The sequence below is a fragment of the Hyperolius riggenbachi genome, chromosome 1, assembly GCF_040937935.1.
Source record: "Hyperolius riggenbachi isolate aHypRig1 chromosome 1, aHypRig1.pri, whole genome shotgun sequence".
NCBI lineage: Eukaryota > Metazoa > Chordata > Amphibia > Anura > Hyperoliidae > Hyperolius > Hyperolius riggenbachi.
Genome location: NC_090646.1, coordinates 168,715,722 through 168,736,722, shown reverse-complemented (window position 1 = coordinate 168,736,722; position 21,001 = coordinate 168,715,722). Strand labels below are relative to the sequence as shown.

The following is a 21,001-nucleotide window of genomic DNA, read 5'->3' as shown; positions in this document are numbered from 1 at the left end:
CATATAAATGTTCTGTGGCTTTCATTTGTTGGCTTCTGCTTTTGCTGAATCAGCACCATTCAAGAGTCAGAGCACACATACAGAAGTGTCATTTGAACAAGTCCTAAAAGGTTGTAGAATTTTGTGTTCACAGGTAAAGCCACCCATCTGCTTTTGAACTTTTTAGACCACAATATCCTCCTATGGCGCTTTGAGTCCGCCAGGAGAAAAGCAGGGCTGTGGAGTCGGAGTCGTGGAGTCGGGCAATTTTGGGTGGCTGGAGTCGGAGTCAGGAAAAAATGCACCGACTCCGACTCCTAATGAATTTGTAACTGTAATTAACATAGAAAATATGATAAAATGTTCTATTTCTCAGATAATAGTCATAAAAAACAATGTATATATACAGTATATATACAGTAATAGCTGTGCTTAGTCCACAAAAATGAAATAAACCAATCAAAATTAGTTACTTGTGCTGCTTCAATAAAGCAGTCCCCGTATTTTTAAGGTCAGATATACATATCTGATTGTGACTGTATATATGATGTGTACACAGGAATATCTTATATATATACTAAATAACATCTATGCTGTAAGAATAAAGCCTGATGTGTAGCTGTGTCACTAATAGAGATGGTCAACGAGATGGAAATTATTCTGCATTGATGCTGATTTATGCAAATGTATGCACTCTCTTTGCTGATGAAATCAAATAATTTGATATGTTGTTAAAATTTGGTTTGGTGACTACAAATTAAAGGGTAACTGAGACGGATGAAAAGAAAAGTTTTATACATACCTGGGGCTTCCTCCAGCCCCCTTCAGGCTAATCAGTCCCTCGCTGTCCTGCACCACCCGGATCTTCCGCTATGAGTCCTGGTAATTCAGCCAGTCAGCGCTGTCCGGCCGCATGCCGCTCCCACAGCCAGGAACATTCTGCACCTGCGCAATAGTGCTGCACAGGTGTAGTATGCTCCTGGCGGCAGAGTGTGTGCATGCGCACTACGCCCGACTGGCTCAAGTACCTGGACTCATAGCAGAAGATCCAGGTGGTGGAGGAGGACAATGAGGGACTGATTATCCTGAAGGCGGCTGGAGGAAGCCCCAGGTATGTATAAAACTTTAATTTCATCTGTCTCAGGTTTACTTTGTTACACAGTAGTACTATACTGTACATATGCACTCCCCACAGAGCTGCAGGGAATCCACTGAGAATGTTGTGCACATTGAACACAGAGGTGTTGTCTGTTTAAAATCTCCTCATTCCCCTGCAGAGTACCTGCACATCATTCTTACATGTACCCAGAGTTACATTGCCTAGGGCCTGATAGATGTTCTTTGTTCCGGTTTGTACCTTTTACAAGTACTCTTACCAAGGACTAGTTTTAGTCTAAAGGGAATAAATATAGTAGTCTACATATCCTTCTCACTTCAGTTGTCTTGTAAAATTCCTAAGCGTTGGCAGTTAAGAGACGAATTTCATGTTACATACTTTTAATCAACAAAATTGTAATATGCAAATTAGAGGAGTCGGAGTCGGTGGAATCCTAAACTGAGGAGTCGGAGTCGGTGGATTTTTGGACCGACTCCACAGCCCTGGAGAAAAGCGCGATATAAATGTTATTTGTCTTGTCTTGTCCTATAAGGCAGTACAGATGATCACAGATTATAACTTCTGAGCAGTCTCTAGCTGCAGAGGATGCAGAACTTGCCTGGGCTGAGCCACAGCTTTGAATGGGGTTAAGTAGATTCAGAAAGCTAATGATTAGTTTCCTGACAGCTGACTGACTAATCACTTGTCTGGTATCGATCATTAACCTTACAAATCGAGTTAGCTCATGCAAGATTGGTTCAACCCAGTAGAGTTCACCCTCATTGTACTGTAAGATAAGCTGCCAAGTAGAAATTAAGATAATATCTTGTAATTCTCAGTACAATATAGAGATGATGTTTTTAGTAAAGTCTATTTCTTCACCATGTGGTGCTTTTGTTCTATCCCAGGGTGTCAAATTATTTATCTGTAAAGCAGACCCACCGGTATACCTGGGAACTTTGCAAATAGCATTAGTTGTTTTTCCACTTTTATTTGGGGGAGTGAATGAAAGGACAACTGTTACAGGAGGGAGGTGGAGGCTGCCATATTTAGTACCAGTTGCCTGGCAGCCCTGCTGGTCTATCTCGCTTCAGTAGTGCCTGAATCAAACCAGAAACAAGCATGCAGCTAATATTATCAGATTTGAAACGATTGTAAACACCTGATCTGCTGCATGCTTGTTCAGGGTCTATGGCTAAAAGTATAAGAGGCAGAGGATCAGCAGGATAGCCAGACAACTGGTATTGTTTAAAATAAATAAATAAATATGGCAGCCTCCACATTCCTCCCATTACAGCTGTCCTTTTAAATAATAATTCTTGCAATGGGTATTACTTTGCAGATATATCTGCAATATAAAACAGTTAATTTTCTATAAAATGCATATATAGAAAAGTGCTGAAAGTTGGATTTTAATTAATGGGAAACTTGTTTTACATGAGCCGCTCTTGGCAAAAAGCCCAGTATGTGCAATAAATATCTAGGGCCAGAGAAGAGATTTGTTACATCATTGAATGGCTGCATTGGAAGTGCTAGTGAGTTTTCTAGAAAGGCAACATGGTGTGCTTATGTGTGTTTAATGCTCTAAACGATTAACCACAGCATGATAATCTTTATGGGAAAAAAACAATCTTCATTGCAATTTGTGGAAATCCTAAAATAAAAACCTTTCACTTTGCAGTGAGCACCAAAAGGGTTAAGCCTCAGTGTTTTTTCTGTATGGGAAGAGCTGCCTTGGCAGAGCTTGCCTGTAGTCTAATCACAGCTAATATGAACTAAAGAGACCACACACACACACACACAGAGCAGAGAATTTTTTCAGCAACTATGTGTGAAATAAACACTTTTCATGGTGTGCTGTGTAAGAGTTCGGGGTCTGCTTTAATGCCTGATGTTTTTCTTCCAGGAACACTAAGATCTGCCAGCAGAAGCCTGTGGAAGTGAAGGAGAGCGCTGAGAAGTTCTGCCCTGTCACTGTGAATCCTCGCCACACAAGAAAGGCCTTCAAAGTTATGAATGAACTGCGAAGGTATTTTGTTCTTTTGGGCTTCTTATGGACTTATTAGCAATTCACTTGAGGGTTGTCAGTGTGGCAGTGTAACATCTTCAGGGCAAGAGATGATGAAAAGGAAAACGTGTAAAAACACAACAGTTCTTAAATCTGCATGTGTAAATCTTGTATAACACCCTATTCTGGGCACAGTTTTAACATAACCGTTCCTAAATCCGTACGTGTTGCTTAACACCTTATTCCAGGCAGTTGTTATAATGTCATCTGATGTTCTACTATGCAGAGTGTCCAAATGTTACCTTCTTTGTTAAACAATGCTTTTGCAGCAGGACGTCTTGTTTTAAAACTTGGTCATGTGATCGAAAACAGCCCAGCCAAAGTGCTAAACAGTATGGTCAGCATGGTGGCATAGTGGATAGCATTTTCGCAGGAGTGGGTTCCTGGATCAAAGCCCAGCCAAAGCACCATCTGCACAGAGTTTGTATGTTTTCCACGTGTCTGTGTGGGTTTCCTCCGGTACTCCATTTTTCTCCCACATTCCAATAATATACAGATATGTTAACGGACTTCCCCCTAAAATTGGGTATAGACTACAGTGGACATATGACTATAGTAGGGATTATATTGTGAGCCCCTCTGAGGGACAGTTCATGACAAGACTATATATAACGTATACAAGTGCAGCAGAAGATGTCAGCACTATATAAATACAAAGAGCAGCAGCAAGCAGCAGCAGCAAGCAGCAGCGTGCACCTGAGCTGAAACCAGCACCAGTATTTATACCTACGTGGAGATCCTTCCAGCTCCCTCCATGTTCTCCCGGGCTGCTCCTCTGGTAAATTTCCCAGTTGCGCTCAGTCGATTGTCACTGCACAGTCCTGGCTGTGCTTGCCTCCCTATCGCGCTCTCCTGGCCAGGAGCGTTCTGCACATACTAAGACCCTTCAGACTGTTACTGCTCAGGTGCAGAATGCTCCCTGCTACAGGAGTGTGACCAAGGGCATGTGCGGCCTGGGCCAGGACAGGCATGCAGCTTATTGCAGGGAAGCGAAGCAGCCCGGGAGAATGGTGAGGGAGCCCACATGGCTTACAGGGTGCTGGAGAAAGCCACAGGTGCGTATAAATTATGGTGCTTATTTCGTGTAAGGTTTCCCTTAACTGTAGGATGTATGAGCAGGGCTGCTGCTGCTTGGCTTACCGCTATTGCTGAGCGTGGACCCCCTTTCGTCGTGGCCACGCAGCTCCTCTTCCACAATGATGGCCACGCATTATAAGCTCGAGCCGTAGCAGTCTCCGTGCTGCTGCACATGCAGGCTCAATCTGCTATTGCACAGCCAATTAAATGCAAAAGAGGAGCCGCACGGCCCTGATAAGATCGGCGACAATGCATTGTTGCTAAACTCCGGGAGGAGCTTGCTAAGCGACGGAGGACAGGAGACCACTGAGGAAAACCTCAATAGGATCCTGAGGCTTCCCTCTCTTTAGGTAAGTATGTCATGTGGCTCGGATGCACTTTTTCAGAGGGTCACCTGTCTATTCAGCAAAACAAAAAAAGCTGTTGATTTTTATTTTTTTTAGGTTTGGCACAACTGAAAATTTCTCCACACCCCAGCTTTACACTAACCTTGGAAAAGGGAATCTTTCATCACAGGAAATCTTGCTGTTAATCGAGTGTCATCTGTATTGGACCACAGCATTATTAGCAGTAGGATCAGGGCAGGGACAAAGCTGCTCTCCTGTGCTAGCACTCCGTTATGTCCTTGGGGCTGTGTGCATGTGCTGAGCCAGTATTGTGGGCAGGTCAGAGGTGATCATGCTGGATCCTATTACACTCACAGCAATTCCAGCGCATTGACCTCACTGTACATGATGTCAGGGCGCAAAACCTCGGCAGAAGCTACAGTTTCATTGGATATAGCTCCCATTGCTACACAAAGATCAGGCATGGTACCCTGTAAAACATTACAGAAGATGTCACTCCTATTTAAATACTTACTACTTAAAATATCAAGGACGACTGCATGCAAAATTGGCATAATCCTGCATTGAGGGCCCGTTTCCACTATCGCGAATCCGCATGCGTTGTCCGCATGCAGATTCGCACAGCCAATACAAATGGATGGGCCTGTTTCCACTTGTGCGTTGTGCGGAGCATTTTCCTGTGCAGGATTTTTCTGCACGGCCGAGCCCTCAGAATTCACACACAATGTATTTAATAGGGAAATCGCATGCGTCTTCCCCATGCGTTTTTTGCAGCGAATTTGCATAGGTACCAATGTAAATTGTCACAGGCAGTGACATGGTTAAAATCGCATATACCCTCACCTATGCGAATTCGCGGCAAAAAACGCATGCGAATCGCATCCGCATGCGATTTCATCAGCAGTGGAATCCAAGCGATTCCGCACCGCAACAGTGGAAACGAGCCCTAACTCAAAAGTATTTACAACCCATCGGCCTACCTGTTGTGCTGTGCCACGCCTCCTCCATAGATCAACTCACCCAGATATAGATGCCTAATGCTGGATACACACGGTGCGTTCCCTCACTCTATTCCCTGCTGAATTCCTGGGCGCTCGATTTATTTCCGACATATCCGATTCCTGTTTCGATGGATTGTTAGGTCGATTTGGCATACTTTGCATGAGAATCGACCTAACAATCATCGAAATGCACTCGGAAATAATCGAGCGGCGCATCGAGTGGGGGAATGCACCGTGTGTACCCAGCATAAGGTTCAGTTCACACTGCAGTAAAAAAAAATGCAGCGTTTTCCGGAATGCAAGAAAACCCCGCAAATTCAGAGGGAAAATGCATCCTGTGTAATTAATAGAATGCATTCATACTGTCATTTGAAATGTGACCACAGCGTGTATAGACTGGACTGGAGATGCAAAATCCCGACGTGCATTTTTTTCTGCAACAGTATTGCAATCACACCCATTCCCACTAGGCTGGTCGCCGCATGCAGAATGCCAACTTGCCTGTCCTGTAGATTCTTTTCCACCACTGCTGACACCAGCCTTTTGGTCCAATGCAGATCGGATCCCAACAGAAGCATGGCGCACCCCATTGGTTTGCAAAAGAACAGTGGGAATCCGGCTTCAGCAGCATAGTAGCGCCTGCAATATTTACCTTCCCTGGTCCAGCGCAGGCATAGTAATGGCTTTCCGCTCAGGCTCAGGTGGAAATAGCACGAGTCGCCCACACTGTGGAGCATACCCAATCGGGGTTGGCTTTTCCGTCTGAGCCCGATAGGAAAGCTGCTACTGTGCCTGTGCTGAATCGCGGTAGACAAGGTTTGGTGGCTGCCAGCGCATCCAGCACTGGCAGCCGTCGGATGGTGAAGAGGACAGGGAAAGCCTCATGGAGGGGGGGGATTGTTTATTGCAGATTTTCTTTAAATGGAATATCCAGGCATCTAAAAAATGCCATTTACTTACCTGGGGCTTCCTCCAGCCCCTTGCAGCCGACTTGTCCCTTGTGAGTGATTGACAGAAGCGCTTGTGCAGGTGACGACCTCTCAAGGATGTTCTCTGCATCAGCGGGGACTCCGGGCTGGTGGCTGGGAGCAGAGCTGCTGCGAGGGAAAAATCGGCTGCAAGAGGATGGAGTACAGGGTAAGTAATTAATGTTAAATGTTTTTGTTTTTTTTTTATATTTATTTTTTTTAGATGCCTGGACATTCCTTTAAGGCAGTGTAAAATGTCATAGAACGTGGGAATTGAAGCTCACCTCTAGCCTGTGTCTGCTCTGTGCTGTTGTATCTGGCTTCCTATGACACAGACTGGAGAGACTATGCAGGCTTGCAGTGCTCACCAGAGGAATGAATGAGTTTACATTACAGAAAAGGTTAATGTGGCATGCATGCTCATTACGGAGCTTCCTTTCTTGTGAATAAAGGAGATCATACACACACACACACACACACACACAGTTTTCTTTCTTTCTTTTTTTTTATTCTTTATTTCTTAGATCTCACCTCTACTTATAGATTCTCAATGCAAACCTCATCCTAATAAATTCCAGTCAGCTGTTATTGTGATCTGATGGCTTTAAAGGGCAACTGTAATGAGAAGAATATGTATTTCCTGTTAAACTATACCAGTTGCCTGGCAGCCCTGCTGATCTATTTGGCTGCAGGAGTGTCTGAATAACACCGGAAACAAGCATGCAGTTAATCCAGTCTTATCTAATAATGTCAGAAACACCTGATCTGCATGCTTGTTCTGGGTCTATGGCTTAAAGTATTAGAGGCAGAGGATCAACCAGATAGCCAGGCAACTAGTATTGCTTAAAAGGAAATAAATATGGCTGCCTCCATGTCCCTCTCACTTCAGGTGTCCTTTAACTGTATCAAGAGGTATGTGAAGGCTGCCATATTGAATTGCTTTTTAAGCAATACCAGTTGATTGGCTATCCGGTTGATCCTCTGTCTCTAATACTTTAAGCCATAAACCCTGAACAAGCATGCAGCATATCGGGTTTCTGACATTATTGTCAGATCTGACAAGATTAACTGCATGCTTGTTTCTGTTGTTATTCAGACACTTCGGCAGCTAGATAGATCAGCAGTGCTGCCAGGAAACTGGTATTGTTTAGAAGGAAATAGACACTGCAGCCTCCACATACCTCTTGTTTCAGTTGTCCTTTGAAGTGTACCTGAGATTAAATAAAGAGAAGCTTTTATACTTATCTGGGGCTTCCTCCAGCTTCCTCGCCATCCTCCCGGCCAGCTTCGATGTCCTGCAGTCAGCCATGGGAAATTCTTCAGTTGCGCTCAGTTGCACTCCACTGCGTATGTGTGCTCCAGTGGCCGGGAGCGTTTTGTGCCCGCACAGTTACAGTATTAGCAAACTGCGCATGCGCAGGACACTACAGGAGCACAACCAGTGGGTGCATGCAGCTGGAACCGTGCATCCGCAGTGGAGCGCAACTAAAGAATTTACCGAAGCTGACTGTGGGACAACAGAGCTGCCTAGGAGGATGGCAAAGGAGCCTATGGCCTACTGATCAATCTGATCATTATCAAGGGGTACAAGGTGGTAAAATAACTGATATTTCCCAAACAAGTTTTGATCAGGGAAATATTAGCTTAGTGCTAAATTGATCCCATGGACAAATACACGGGCATTATCTCACCCAGCTATTGCTGAGGTGTGCTGGTGCGGCTGCAGTGTGGAAAGTGCGATTTGAGAGGACTCTCCCTTAGGGGGATAGGTTTTTAATCTGTTTTTAATTACAGAAATAGAGATGTAATGGATTTTCTATTAGCAATCTTTGTTATATGTATAAATAATAATTATACCTAATGTTGTGTGTGCATCACAAAGCATCTAAACTAGCTGTCACCTTGTGTAACTGGGAAGCCATTGTCTGGAGGCCGGCAAGGTGACCGGCACTTTTTTGAGGTCAGCAATGCCAGCTTTCATAATCACTTAGGATACGTTCGTGGTTACTGATCATCTGATTATTGAATTTCTTACATACGCTCTGCTAAAAAAGCACAGTTCAGCTTCTGCAGCCAGGTAGGACTAGTGTTGGGTTATTAAAATTCGGAGATCCGAATTCGCTCACCACGCTTCAGCACCCAGACACATGGGCAAGGTTACGGGGAGTTCACTTCATGGGAGTCACATGAAGTGCAAATAAGTGAACTCCCCCAGACCCTGTCCACATTTCTGGGTGATGAATTGTGGCGTAGAACTGACGCCCTTGAAAGTTGACTGGGAACTTCTGAGGTGAAGTTGCCCTTTTTACAGTGGATGTGAGATAAAATGTGGGGTCATTACCAGGGCTGTGGCGTCAGAGCAATTTTGGGTACCTGGAGTCGGAGGTTTCATAAACTGAAGATGATTTTTGTACCAACTCCACAGCCCTGGTCATAACTATTTTTATCCCTTTCCTATTACCCTGTAATGTAATAAGCCTCTCCCCCTCATCTCTCTACTGACAGCGCTCCTGGTTCCAAGATCGCAATCGCTTCTGGAAACGCCTCTCCCAGAATCGCAAACACTCAAAAAATGCAGAGAAAACACATTTTTTGCTTTTTAATATGGTGGTAGCCTGAATTACAGGAACACACTTATTAGAAATTTTCAACAGTGCAGTGTTCTCCCCAGGCTCTTTTAGCCTGATGCTCCACCCGGCTAGTTTTGGTGAGCACCCGGCTGTCATCAGCTCACCTCATCCCATTCTGTAAGCAGAATTGCACACAGAAGAACCGGCCCTGCATTCTCTCATCTCGCTCCACCCGGCTACTTTTTCATGCCACCCGGCTACTATTTCATGCCACCCTGCTGGAAAAAATTCTGGGGAGAACACTACAGTGGGAGTGGGTGAGGTTTAGCTACAGTAGGTAGTACTTTTTTATTTATGCTGTGGGTGTGATATAGCTAAAGCAGTGTTTTTTTTTTTTTTTTTAGCTTGGCTCCTCTCCCAAGTAAAACTTCTGAGACGTGCATAATGCACACTGCAATAGTCATTATGTTGTGTGTGACAATTGGTTTGATTACGGTTGTGAAATCACATGATCTGTCTCATTATATTTATATTGTTTTGTAGCGTATATTGACTTATTTTTCCTACTTGGAGAAGGCTGGTGCTTGGTACTGGGTGTGATTCGAGATGGGAAGAATAGTTAACAGTAAAATAAAATTCCTTTAACACATTTGGTGTATGTCATTAAAATGTGACATTAGGGGAAGTTGTAAGTGTATTTATAGAGCGTGTGATGGAAAACTGTGAAGTTCACTGAGGTATATGTGATAACCGTGGCCTGCTAGTCAGGAGCACGATTCAGAGATCATGTGAAATTACGTTTACAAATGATGTAAGTTTTATTTTTACAAGTAGGGTGTATACGGTACTTCCGTATGAATCTAAACTATAGATGAAAACTTGATCTTTTACTGTTGTGTATGGTGAAAATACTCTAAATATGTCACCATGGAAACATCTAAAATTAGCAACTTGTTTTGTTAGCCCACCATTAATAAAAATGGCATATCAATTATTTATATTTTGAACATGTTGAAACTTACTAAAAGTAAAATTTTTTTTAAAAATGGGGCATCTTCTGCTTTCTGGCATAATTTTCTTTCCAAACCTCCTGAGTTGCAGGCAGTATTGAGGCCTCTCTTCTACGGCAGCGGAGGGTGGTGAATTCACTGCCTGTCAGCTGCTCCCGTTTACCGCCCGGGCGCTTGCTAGCATTCAGAATGGATGGTGGACAGGCAGTCCCCGACGGCATTGCATCTGAGTATGGTGGGGTTTTTGGCAGCTGTGTAGCGCCATTACGTGTCAATGCAACACATGTGGTGTTCAGTGGCGGACACAGCCAGCAGCGGGCCCCTGTGCAAAATTGCATTTGTGGGCCCCCCGCGGCAAAAAATGGGTGTGGATACAACCTGCGGCGCATATCGCCGCGACAAAAATGGGCGTGGCAATGACCGGATGAGGGCGGAGCTAACTAATTTAAAGTGAACCCGGGGCGAGAGTGATATGGAGGCTGCCATATTTATTTCCTTTTAAACAATACTAGTTGCCTGTCGGCCCTGCTGATCTATTTGGCTGCAGTAATAAACTGAATTACACCAGCAACAAGCATGCAGCTAATCTTCTCAGTTCTGACAATATTGTCAAAAACCCCTGAACTGCTGCATGCTTGTTCAGGGTCTATGGTTGAAAGAATAAGAGGCAGAGGACCAGCATGGCAGCGAGGCAACTGGTATTGCTTTAAAAGGAGAGAAATATGGCAGCCTCAATATTCTCACTTCAGGTTCCCTTGAAAAGTGCAACGCAAAGACAGTGGGCCCAAGTTTTGGTGACCCTTTCCCCAGAGAATTCACATAATTGTGCAGGTTTTCTCAAGAAAATACACATAATGTGAGCAGATTTGCCCAGAAATTACATGCAATCATATCGGCAGATATGCCCAGAAAATACATGCAATTATGTCGGCAGATATACCCAGAAAATACGTGGAATCATGTCGGCAGATCTGCCCAGAAAATACGTGCAATCATGTCGGCAGATTTGCCCAGAAAATACATGCAATCATGTCGGCAGATTTGCCCAGAAAATACGTGCAATCGTGTCGGCAGATTTGCCCAGAAAATACATGCAATCATGTGGCAGACCTGCCCAGAAAATACATGCAATCATGTGGCAGACCTGCCCAGAAAATACATGCAATCATGTGGCAGACCTGCCCAGAACATACACCTGCTAATATAAATTAAATAAAAAAAACATTTACTCACCTACAGCAGCAGACCTCCTGTCCCAGCCTCTATCCGGCGCTCAGCTCCCATGGGTGGTTGGGTGGGTGGTTAGGTAGCCGGGTGGGTAGGTAGCCGGGTAGGTAGCCTGGTGGGTGGGTGGGTGGGTAGGTAGCCTGGTGGGTAGGTAGGTAGTCTGGTGGGTGGGTAGGTAGGTAGCCGGGTGGGTGGGTAGCCAGGTGGGTAGGTAGCCGAGTGGGTGGCTGGGTAGTCGAGTGGGTAGGTAGCCTGTTGGGTAGGTAGGTAGCCTGGTGGGTGGGTGGTTAGGTAGCCGGGTGGGTGGGTAGGTAGCTGAGTGGGTGGGTAGGTAGGTAGCCTGGTGGGTGGGTGGGTAGGTAGGTAGCATGGTGGGTGGGTAGGTAGCCTGGTTGGCGGGTGGGTGGGTAGTTAGCCTGGTAGGTAGGTAGCCAGGTGGGTGAGTGGGTAGGTAGGTAGCCGGGTGGGTGGGTAGGTAGCCGGGTAGGTAGCTATCCGGGTGGGGGGCCCGACTCCTATCCTCCCTCCCTCACCTCGGGGGGGGGGGGGGGCCCTCCCGGTATGCGCGGCGGGAGAGCCAAACGGCAAATACAGGAAGTCTACGGGGCTCCAGCAGGCACTAGAGGCTCAGCCGCTTGGTCTCCTCTCCTCTGTATACTGCTCGCTACTTACTGGTTTAGTAGCGAGCAGTATACAGAGGAGTGGAGACAGCGGAGACCAAGCGGCTGAGCCTCTAGCGCCTGCTGGAACCCCGGAGCCTTCCTGTATTTGCCGCTCAGCTCTCCCGCCACATGAGGGGGGGCCCCGAGGTGAGGGGGGGAGGATAGGAGTCGGGGCCCCCCAGGAAAAATAATAATAATAATAATATAATTAATAAAAAAACAACAATACTTAATGGGCACCTGAAGTAACAGAACTTCAAGGGCCCTTGTGCGGCTGCACGGCCGTATGTCCGCCCCTGGTGGTGTTGCCAAAAGGCTAACATTTGGCTGCATGTAATTACAACCTAAAGGCGCTTGTGGCTGACAAGCGAGAAAAAAAGGGAAGCCACTGGATGATTAAGAGGCTTACCTGTCCTCCTCTACTGGCCCATTCCAGTGCTGTCCTCTCGGCAAAACAGTCAACCAGGACCTTGCGGAGGGTGAATTGGTAAGTCCTGCAGTCTTTGGATGCTTGTCTGGCTTACAGGGGCGAAAAGAGATAATTTGCATATTCAGTAGTGGTGCATTGTGGGTAACCACAAATGTTCACTTATAGCTGAATTATTGCAAATGTCCTTCTGTTTTAAAGAGACACTGAAGTGAAAAAAAAAATTCGATATAGTGAATTGGTTGTGTACTATGAATAATTTACTAGAAGATTAGCAGCAAAGAAAATATTCTCATATTTTTATTTTCAGGTATATAGTGTTTTTTTTTCTAACATTGCATCATTCTATAATATGTGCAGATTACACAACACTCAGCATTCAAAATGATTCTTTCAGAGCAGTCTGTGAACTAATGACCTCTCCTCTGGCAGAGAAAAAGTAAATAGTTCAGGAACAGCTGAGATAACAAAAGTCAGAAAACAGCCCTCTCCACGACTTTAAAAGTCGTAGAGCTTAATGGCTTTTTTTGCATAGAGATAACAACTGGAGTTTCTTAACCTCTTGACGACAAGCTAACGCCGATTGGCGTAAACTGGTCGTCTGCAGGTTTCCATGGAAACCTTTCCATGTCCGTTCACGGAGGCTGTCTCCGTGAACAGCCGGAGAGCCGCCGATCGCGAGATCGGAAGAAATCCCCGCTGTTTTCATCATACGCCGTAAGGCAGATCGGTGATCCTGGCCTCTGATTGGCCGGGGATCGCCGGCATATGATAGGCTGAAGCCTATCCTACAATGCGCAGGACGGATAGCCGTCCTGCGCAGCTCAGAGGGGAAGGGAGAGGGACGGAGCGCCGAAAACGCTGCGGAGGGGGGCTTTGAAGAGTACCCCCCCGCAAGGCGCAGAGAGCCGGCGGCGATCAGACCCCCCCAACAGGACATCCCCCTAGTGAGGAAAAAAGGGGGTAAGTCTGATCGCCCTGGCATAATCCTGATCTGTGCTAAGGGCTGGAGAGCCCACGCAGCACAGATCAGACAGAAATCCACTGGTCGGCAAGTGGTTAACTCTTCCTGTACTGGAAACAATTAGACTGATGTATCTGATCTTAATGTTTTATTTCTTAGCTGTACTACACATACAAATCATAATATCATAATTTTTTTTTCGCTTCAGTGTCTCTTTAAGAAGGCAAATTTCACCAAGCATTGCTTACTACTAGTAGGAGAGCTTTTTGGTCTCTTTTATCCCCCTATACATTCCTAGTGGTTTGGGTCACCTCGAGCTACTTGGTTACTCTGATTTTTCTGCCTAAAGCCTGAGCAGGTCCATGCTGCTGCCCAGGTGCAGTGTGGCCACACCTCCAGGGTCTCAGTGCTGGAATGCCCTAATGGAGGGTGACTGGGGAAGCCTCTGGAGGATCCAAAGGCTTCCCACTCCTGGGGTAAGTATCCGGTTGTTGTTTTTTTGCGTTTTTTTTTTAATGTCACAAGTTTACTTAAAGGGACTCCGAGCAGTGCAGAAACTATGGAAAGATGCATATCATTTTAAAGCTCTCTTTCTCCTCTTTCCAATGATATATAAACCGCCGCCCTACGCCTTTTAGTTTTTGCTATTTTCGCAATTGAAATTGCCGCGGCCGCGATTTCAATCGCAAAAATAAATTAAACTAAAAGGCGTAGAGCGACGATTTAGGTGTCGCCAGAAAGAGGAGAAAGAGAGCTTTAAAATGATATCCATCTTTTCATAGTTACTTGTATTACACAGGACGACACTTTCCCCAGTGTCAGCAGCTCCATTCAGCAGAAAAAGTCGGCCTGTGTAATACAATGTAACTATGGAAAGATGGATATCATTTTAAAGCTCTCTTTCTCCTCTTTCTGGCGACACCTAAATCTTTGCCCTACGCCTTTTAGTTTTCTTTATTTTCGCGATTGAAATCGCGTCCGCGGCAATTTCAATCGTTAAAATAGTGAAAACTAAAAGACTTAGGGCAGCGGTTTATATATCATTGGAAAGAGGAGAAAGAGAGCTTTAAAATGATATGCATCTTTCCATAGTTTCTGCACTGCTCGGAGTCCCTTTAAAAGCATAAGCTTAGTACATACTTTCAATAACTGTTGCCTGCAGGGATTATAACTGGATCTCTAGCATGACTGTTCTAAGCATGAGCATCCTCTGGCTAAGCTGAATGACTTGTTCTTTTACTATGGGGAGGGAAGGATGGATGATGGGCAGAGCAACAATGGAGCAGCTTTCAGTGGGTGGGGAAAGGAAGGGAACTATGCGCTCAGCTGTTGTCAGCGCTTATAGATCTGACTGCTGGCTCAGTAATGCTGGATACACACCATGCGTTTCCGCGTTCGATGCGGCCGTCGATGCGTGTCGATTCGATTATTTCCGACATGTCCGATTCAAGCTTCGATGGATCGTTAGGTCGATTTGCCATACTTTACATGGCATTCGACCTAAAAATCATCGAAATTCGTTCGGATATGTTCGGAAATAATCGAATCGACGCGTATCGACGGCCACGTGCGACGCGGAAACTCATGGTGTGTATCCAGCATAAGGTTAGATTAGGTTAATGGTATTTAGAATTGGTATTTAGAATGGCTTTAAAATACCTGCATGTGACTGATTATGTATAGACAGGAAAAAAATCACACATCACCAGTCCTATAGTTCATACCTAGTGTGTGCTGAAGTGCTTATGAGATCTGCGCAAAGATAAGCAATATAAGTAACCTGATAGAAGTGGATTAGTTCAATAGATATCAGTGCACACTGTAACTAGTTTACTTGCAGATATTATTCACAAACTGTCCCTCAAAGGAGCTCCCAATGCAGGGGTGTCAAACTCAAATACAAAGTGAGCCGAAATTTTTCACTGGGACCTAGTCACGGGCCAACCAATGTCTACTGGCCACCTTCCTCCCTTATAAAATTATCTGGTGTCTAGTGGTCCTCCCTCCCCTATACAGTTCTATAGTGGCTGGATAGTGTAATGGTTAAGGGCTCTGCCTCTGACACAGGAGACCTGTTTTCGAATCTCGGCTCTGCCTGTTCAGTAAGCCAGCACCTATTCAGTAGGAGACCTTGGGCAAGACTCCCTAACACTGCTACTAGGCCTGAAAGATAAATCGAATTTAAATCGAAATCGCGATCACCAAGATCACAATTTCAGAATCGTCAAAGCGGCGAATATCGCGATCACGTCATTTCCACCAGAGGAAGTTTGAAGAAGCGCCTTCAAACTTTCCCAAAGTCCCAGTGCCCGCAGCGTTGGACATACCTTCCATCCTCTATCGCCCTCTGCCGCCTCTTGTGCTTGGCAAAACTTCGGGTTCCTGTATGTCACATGATATACAGGAAGTATGCCGTGCATTAGAGCCTGCAGGAGGCAAAGTGGATAGACGGGCATAGCTGGACTCGTGCTTGAAGCTATGTCCAGAACTGATGCAACTTGGGGGACAGAAGAGGCAGAGAGAGAGACAACGTGGGCACAGAGAGAGACACAGGAGACACAGAGGGGGCACAAAGAGAGACACAGGTGGGCACAAAGAGAGACACAGAGGGGGCACAGAGACACAAATGAGGCAAGAGAGAGACCCAGAGGAGGCATGAAGAGGCAAAGGGGGCACAATGAGAGACAGGGACAGGCACAAAGGGGGGGGGAAACAAAGCTTGATTTGAAGGAAATCGTGAATCGAATCGAAATCGTAATTTTGGACAGAAATCGCTCAATTCAATTTTTTCCTGTAATCGTTCAGGCCTAACTGCTACTGCCTATAGAACGCGTCCTAGTGGCTGCAGCTCTGGTGCTTTGAGTCCGCCAGGAGAAAAGCGCGATATAAATGTTCTGTGTTTGTTGTTGTTGTTATAGTGTTTAGTGCTTTCTCCCTACCTCCCCATATGGCTTCCCTGGTTTTCTAGGGCTTCACCTCCAATATAGCTTCCATGGTGGTCTAGAGTGGGCCAAACATAATGCAAAGTAGGGAAACCACTTGAGGGCTAAATTTAATGGCTCCGAGGGCCAAATTTGGCCCGCGGGCCAGAGTTTGACATGTACAGTATGTCCTAATGTAATGTCCCTACCAAAATCTCATGCTAGTTTGGGCAGAATTCGGTTGACCTCCCAACATGTTTTTGGAATATGTGCTGACACTGTAGCACCCACTGGAAGCCGTGGGAAGTTTTTCAAATAGATCGTACAGCAACTTGCATAGCCCAGTGTTTGCTAAGAAGTTTGCATAAACTCCCAATTATTTAACTTTATTGCAAATGCGGACAAACTGCAGCAGGCACTAAGTTTGCAACTGGGTGTAAAACAGAGCGCTCCACTCTGGACAGGGCACCGTGACTACTATGTTAATCATAATGCCATTATGAGCGGCAAAAACTCATGTGCTTGGAAAATCTGATTCATGCGCATGCAGTGTGGAAGGACCCTAAAGCACAAACATTGGGATTATCCTCAGAAGTCTGCTTCCCATCTAGCGATCTTGCTGTACAATCAACCATTCGATTCAATAATTTTTTTGAATTAAGAGAGTTTGTCACAATGTTCTTGATCGATGAAAAGTTGCCGATATCGTGTTGAATCGACAAGCTTTGTAAATCGAGCAGGATGGAAGATGTCAGTCGATTTGCACCGGAATCTGCTAGAGTTCTAGTGATTTCGTTAGACAAAGAATCCATTTTTTTTTTATTTCAAAGCATGGAGGCACAACATTAATCAGATCGAATTATTATTATTATTTATTGTATTTATAAAGCGCCAACATATTACGCAGCGCTGGACATTAATTTAGGTTACAGACAATATTTAGGGGTGACAAACAGCAATATGACAATACAGGAATACAAGAAAACCAGATGACACAGCACAGTATGAGTACCAGGTAATGCTTAGTCAGTCACTGGATGGAGCATGAAGATTAGGCAAGTTAGGTTCACTCAAATGCATAGCATGGGTGCACAGTAATGGAGGTGCATGATCAGGTAGGGCACAAAAGGAGGAGGACCCTGCCCAAAGGCTTACAATATAGATGGAGAGGTAGGGACACGAGAGGTAGGGGACCAGAGTTCAGCTGTGGGTTTAGAGCAATTGTGAGGGGTGGTAGGCCAGAGTGAAAAGGTGAGTTTTGAGGGCCTGCTTGAAGGTGTTGAAGGAGGGGGCTGTCCTAATAGGTGGAGGTAGGGAGTTCCATAGTGTTGGAGCGGCTCTTGAGAAGTCTTGGAGGCGTGCATGGGACTGGGTGATGCGGGGGACGGTCAGGCGAAGTTCATTGGAGGAGCGGAGAGAGCGGCTTGGTGTGCATCTCTGAGTAAGATCAGAAATGTAGGTTGGACAGGTTTTGTGGACGGATTTGTAGGTCAGACACAATATCTTGAATCTGATTCTGGACTGGATAGAAAGCCAGTGGAGGAATTCACGGAGGGGAGCCGCCCTGGTGGAGCGATGGGAGGAGTGGATAATTCTGGCTGCCACTTTTATGATGGACTGCAGTGGGGCTATTCGGGTCATAGAGAGACCAGACAGAAGGGCATTGCAGTAGTCGAGGCGGGAAATTATGAGGGCATGGATGAGGAGTTTGGTGGTGGCAGAGGTCAGGAAAGGGCGAATCTTACAGATGTTATGAAGGTGGAAGTTGCAGGACTTTGTGAGGTTTTGGATGTGGGGAGTGAAGGAGAGTGTGGAGTCCAGGGTGACACCCAGAAAGCGGGCTTGAGAGGTAGTGCGAATGGTAGTGTGGTTAACAGTGACCTGCACATCTGGGAGGTCCAGGGATGACCGGGGTGGGAAGATCATAAATTCCGTTTTGTCTAGATTTAATTTCAGGAACCTAGCAGACATCCAGGAGGAGATGGCAGATAGGCAGGAGCAGACCTTGTCCATGGTAGTGGTGGATATGTCAGGGGTGTGGAGGTAGATCTGGGTATCATCTGCATACAGATAATAGTTAAAACCCATGGAGGAGATAACCTTGCCAATGGAGGATGTGTATAGGGAGAACAGTAGGGGGCCAAGGACCGAGCCTTGGGGGACTCCCACTGAGAGGTGGTTGGGGGTGGACGAGGACTCATTGAAGGAGCGGTTGGAGAGGTAGGATGAAAGCCAGGTCAGGGCGAGATCGTGAATGCCCATGGATTGGAGGGACTGGAGGAGTAGGGGATGATCTACTGCAGAGGTCCCCAACCTGGGGGCCGCGGCCCCCTGGGGGTCCGTGGGCAGATTTCTGGGGGGCCGCGGCGGATCTGGCCTTTCTCCCTCTCCCCCAGCGGCCGCCGTTCCTGATACCTTATGAGCGGGTGGCCGCTTTCTTCCTTATATTCCCCATAGCGCCTCTCCTCTTTGAAGCATCTCATATTACAGCAGCGCTTGCTGTGCGACTGCTGTAAGGAGGGAAGGAGGCGGGGCAGCGTTCCTATGGTAACGGCGATCGCCGCTACAGGAAGCCGCTGCCCTATTTCCTACCCTTCCTTACAGCAGCCGCGCAGGAAGCGCTGCTGTAATACTAGGTGCTGCAAGAGGAGAGGAGCTATGGGGAATATAAGGAAGCGACTGCCCGCTCGTAAGGTAACAGGAGCGGCGGGGGGGGGGGGGGGATTTGGGGGGGTGAGAGGAGAGGAGAGGCTACACTGGGCTAACTGTACTGGCGACACTGAAGCAGCTATACTGGGCTAACTATACTTGCTATTCTGGGCTAACTATACTTGCTATTCTGGGCTAACTGTACTTGCTATTCTGGGCTAACTATACTTGCTATACTGGGGTAACTACTGGCTATACTGGGGTAACTATACTTGCTATACTGGGGTACCTACTGGCTGTACTGGGCTAACTATACTTGCTATACTGGGCTAACTGTATTGCTGTACTGGGCTAACTGTACTTGCTATACTGGGCTAACTGTACTTGCTATACTGGGGTAACTATACTTGCTATACTAGGCTAACTGTACTTGCTATACTGGGCTGACTGTACTTGCTATACTGTGGTAACTGTACTAGCTATACTGGAGTAACTACTGGCTATACTGGGCTAACTATACTTGCTATACTGGGGTAACTATTGGCTATACTGGACTAACTATACTTGCTTGCTAGGTTAATCTGTCGAAGAAACCATGAATGCCGTACAGTCTGTTGCCTCCCGGGTGCTCGGGTTCGGCATGTAGCGGAAAGAATTGACAGATTACTGGGTAGGGCTGGGGAAGACCCGGCTGTCATAGTACACATTGGCACCAATGACAAAGTTAGTGGGAGATGGAAGGTCCTCAAAAATGATTTTCAGGTACTTGGAGATAAACTTAAAGGAAGGACCTCCAAGGTGGTGTTTTTCTGAAATACTGCCAGTGCCACGTGCTACATCTGAGAGACAGAGGGAGCTTAGGGAGTTAATGAAGCTGCAGAACTACGATTACTACAGCAGATTGAAAAAGCTGCAAGTAAAAATGAGGTCATAATTATGGGCGACTTCAACTTTCCAGACATTGACTGGAGTATTGAGGCTACCCATTCTGGTAAAAGCAGCAGATTTCTGGCAGCACTACAGGACAATTACTTGACTCAAATGGTAACTGAACCAACTAGGGGGAATGCATTACTGGATCTGATCATTTCTAATAGACCAGATAATGTATCAAATGTGCAAGTTCAAGAACATTTGGGAAATAGTGATCACAACATGATAACGTTTGATCTGGTGACTGATAGGCCACGGGGCAGCGGGACCACTAAAACTATGAATTTTAGAAAAGCAAAGTTCAATCAAATTAGGCAGGCACTAAGTTTGGTGAACTGGGATAATGTACTACAAGGGGAAGACACTGAAGGGAAATGGCAAGCTTTTAAACTTATACTCAATCAATATTGTAGTATGTATATCCCATATGGAAACAAAATATCTAGGAATAAAAAAAGGCCTCTATGGATGAATAGAAAGGTTAAAGATAAAATGAAGAGGAAAAAGAATGCCTATAAGGTCTTAAAACAGGAGGGGACCGAGGCTGCACTAAGCAATTATAAGGAGTGCAATAAAAAGTGTAAAAAAGAAATTAGGCAGGCAAAGATTGAAGCTGAAAAACAAATCGCAAAGGATATCAAATCTAACCCAAAAAAGTTTTACAAGTACATTAGCTCTAAAAAAAGAAAGGTTGACTGTATAGGACTCCTAAAGGATGAGGGGGGGAACTCAATGGTGGATGACCAAGGTAAGGCAGAGTTATTAAATGCTTTCTTTGCTTCTGTCTTCACAAAAGAAACAGCACTGTTGCAAACTACAGAGGCGGAAGAGTCTCAATCTTCTAACTGTAATATTAAATACTTAACGCAGGAAGAAGTGAAGGCAAGACTAAATAAATTAAAAATAGACAAGGCACCTGGCCCAGATGGCATGCATCCTCGGGTCCCAAGGGAATTAAGTTCAGTTATAGCTAGACCCCTTTATCTTCTCTTTTGTGACTCTCTTGCAACTGGCAGAGTCCCAGTGGATTGGCGTACAGCCCATGTTTTCCCATTATTTAAGAAGGGCAAAAAATCAGATCCAGGAAATTATAGACCTGTAA

The 21,001-nt window shown here is 45.6% G+C and overlaps 1 protein-coding gene across 1 annotated transcript in view; it reads left to right on the top strand.

Annotated features, from left to right (window-relative positions):
• The window catches only part of KLHL2 (kelch like family member 2), a 187,266-nt gene that overhangs the window by 19,646 nt on the left and 146,619 nt on the right, over window positions 1-21,001 (top strand). Inside the window, exon 2 of the mRNA XM_068278835.1 lies at window positions 2,982-3,104. Coding sequence (XP_068134936.1) covers window positions 2,982-3,104 — 123 coding nt within the window. The remainder of the gene's footprint in view (window positions 1-2,981; window positions 3,105-21,001) is intronic.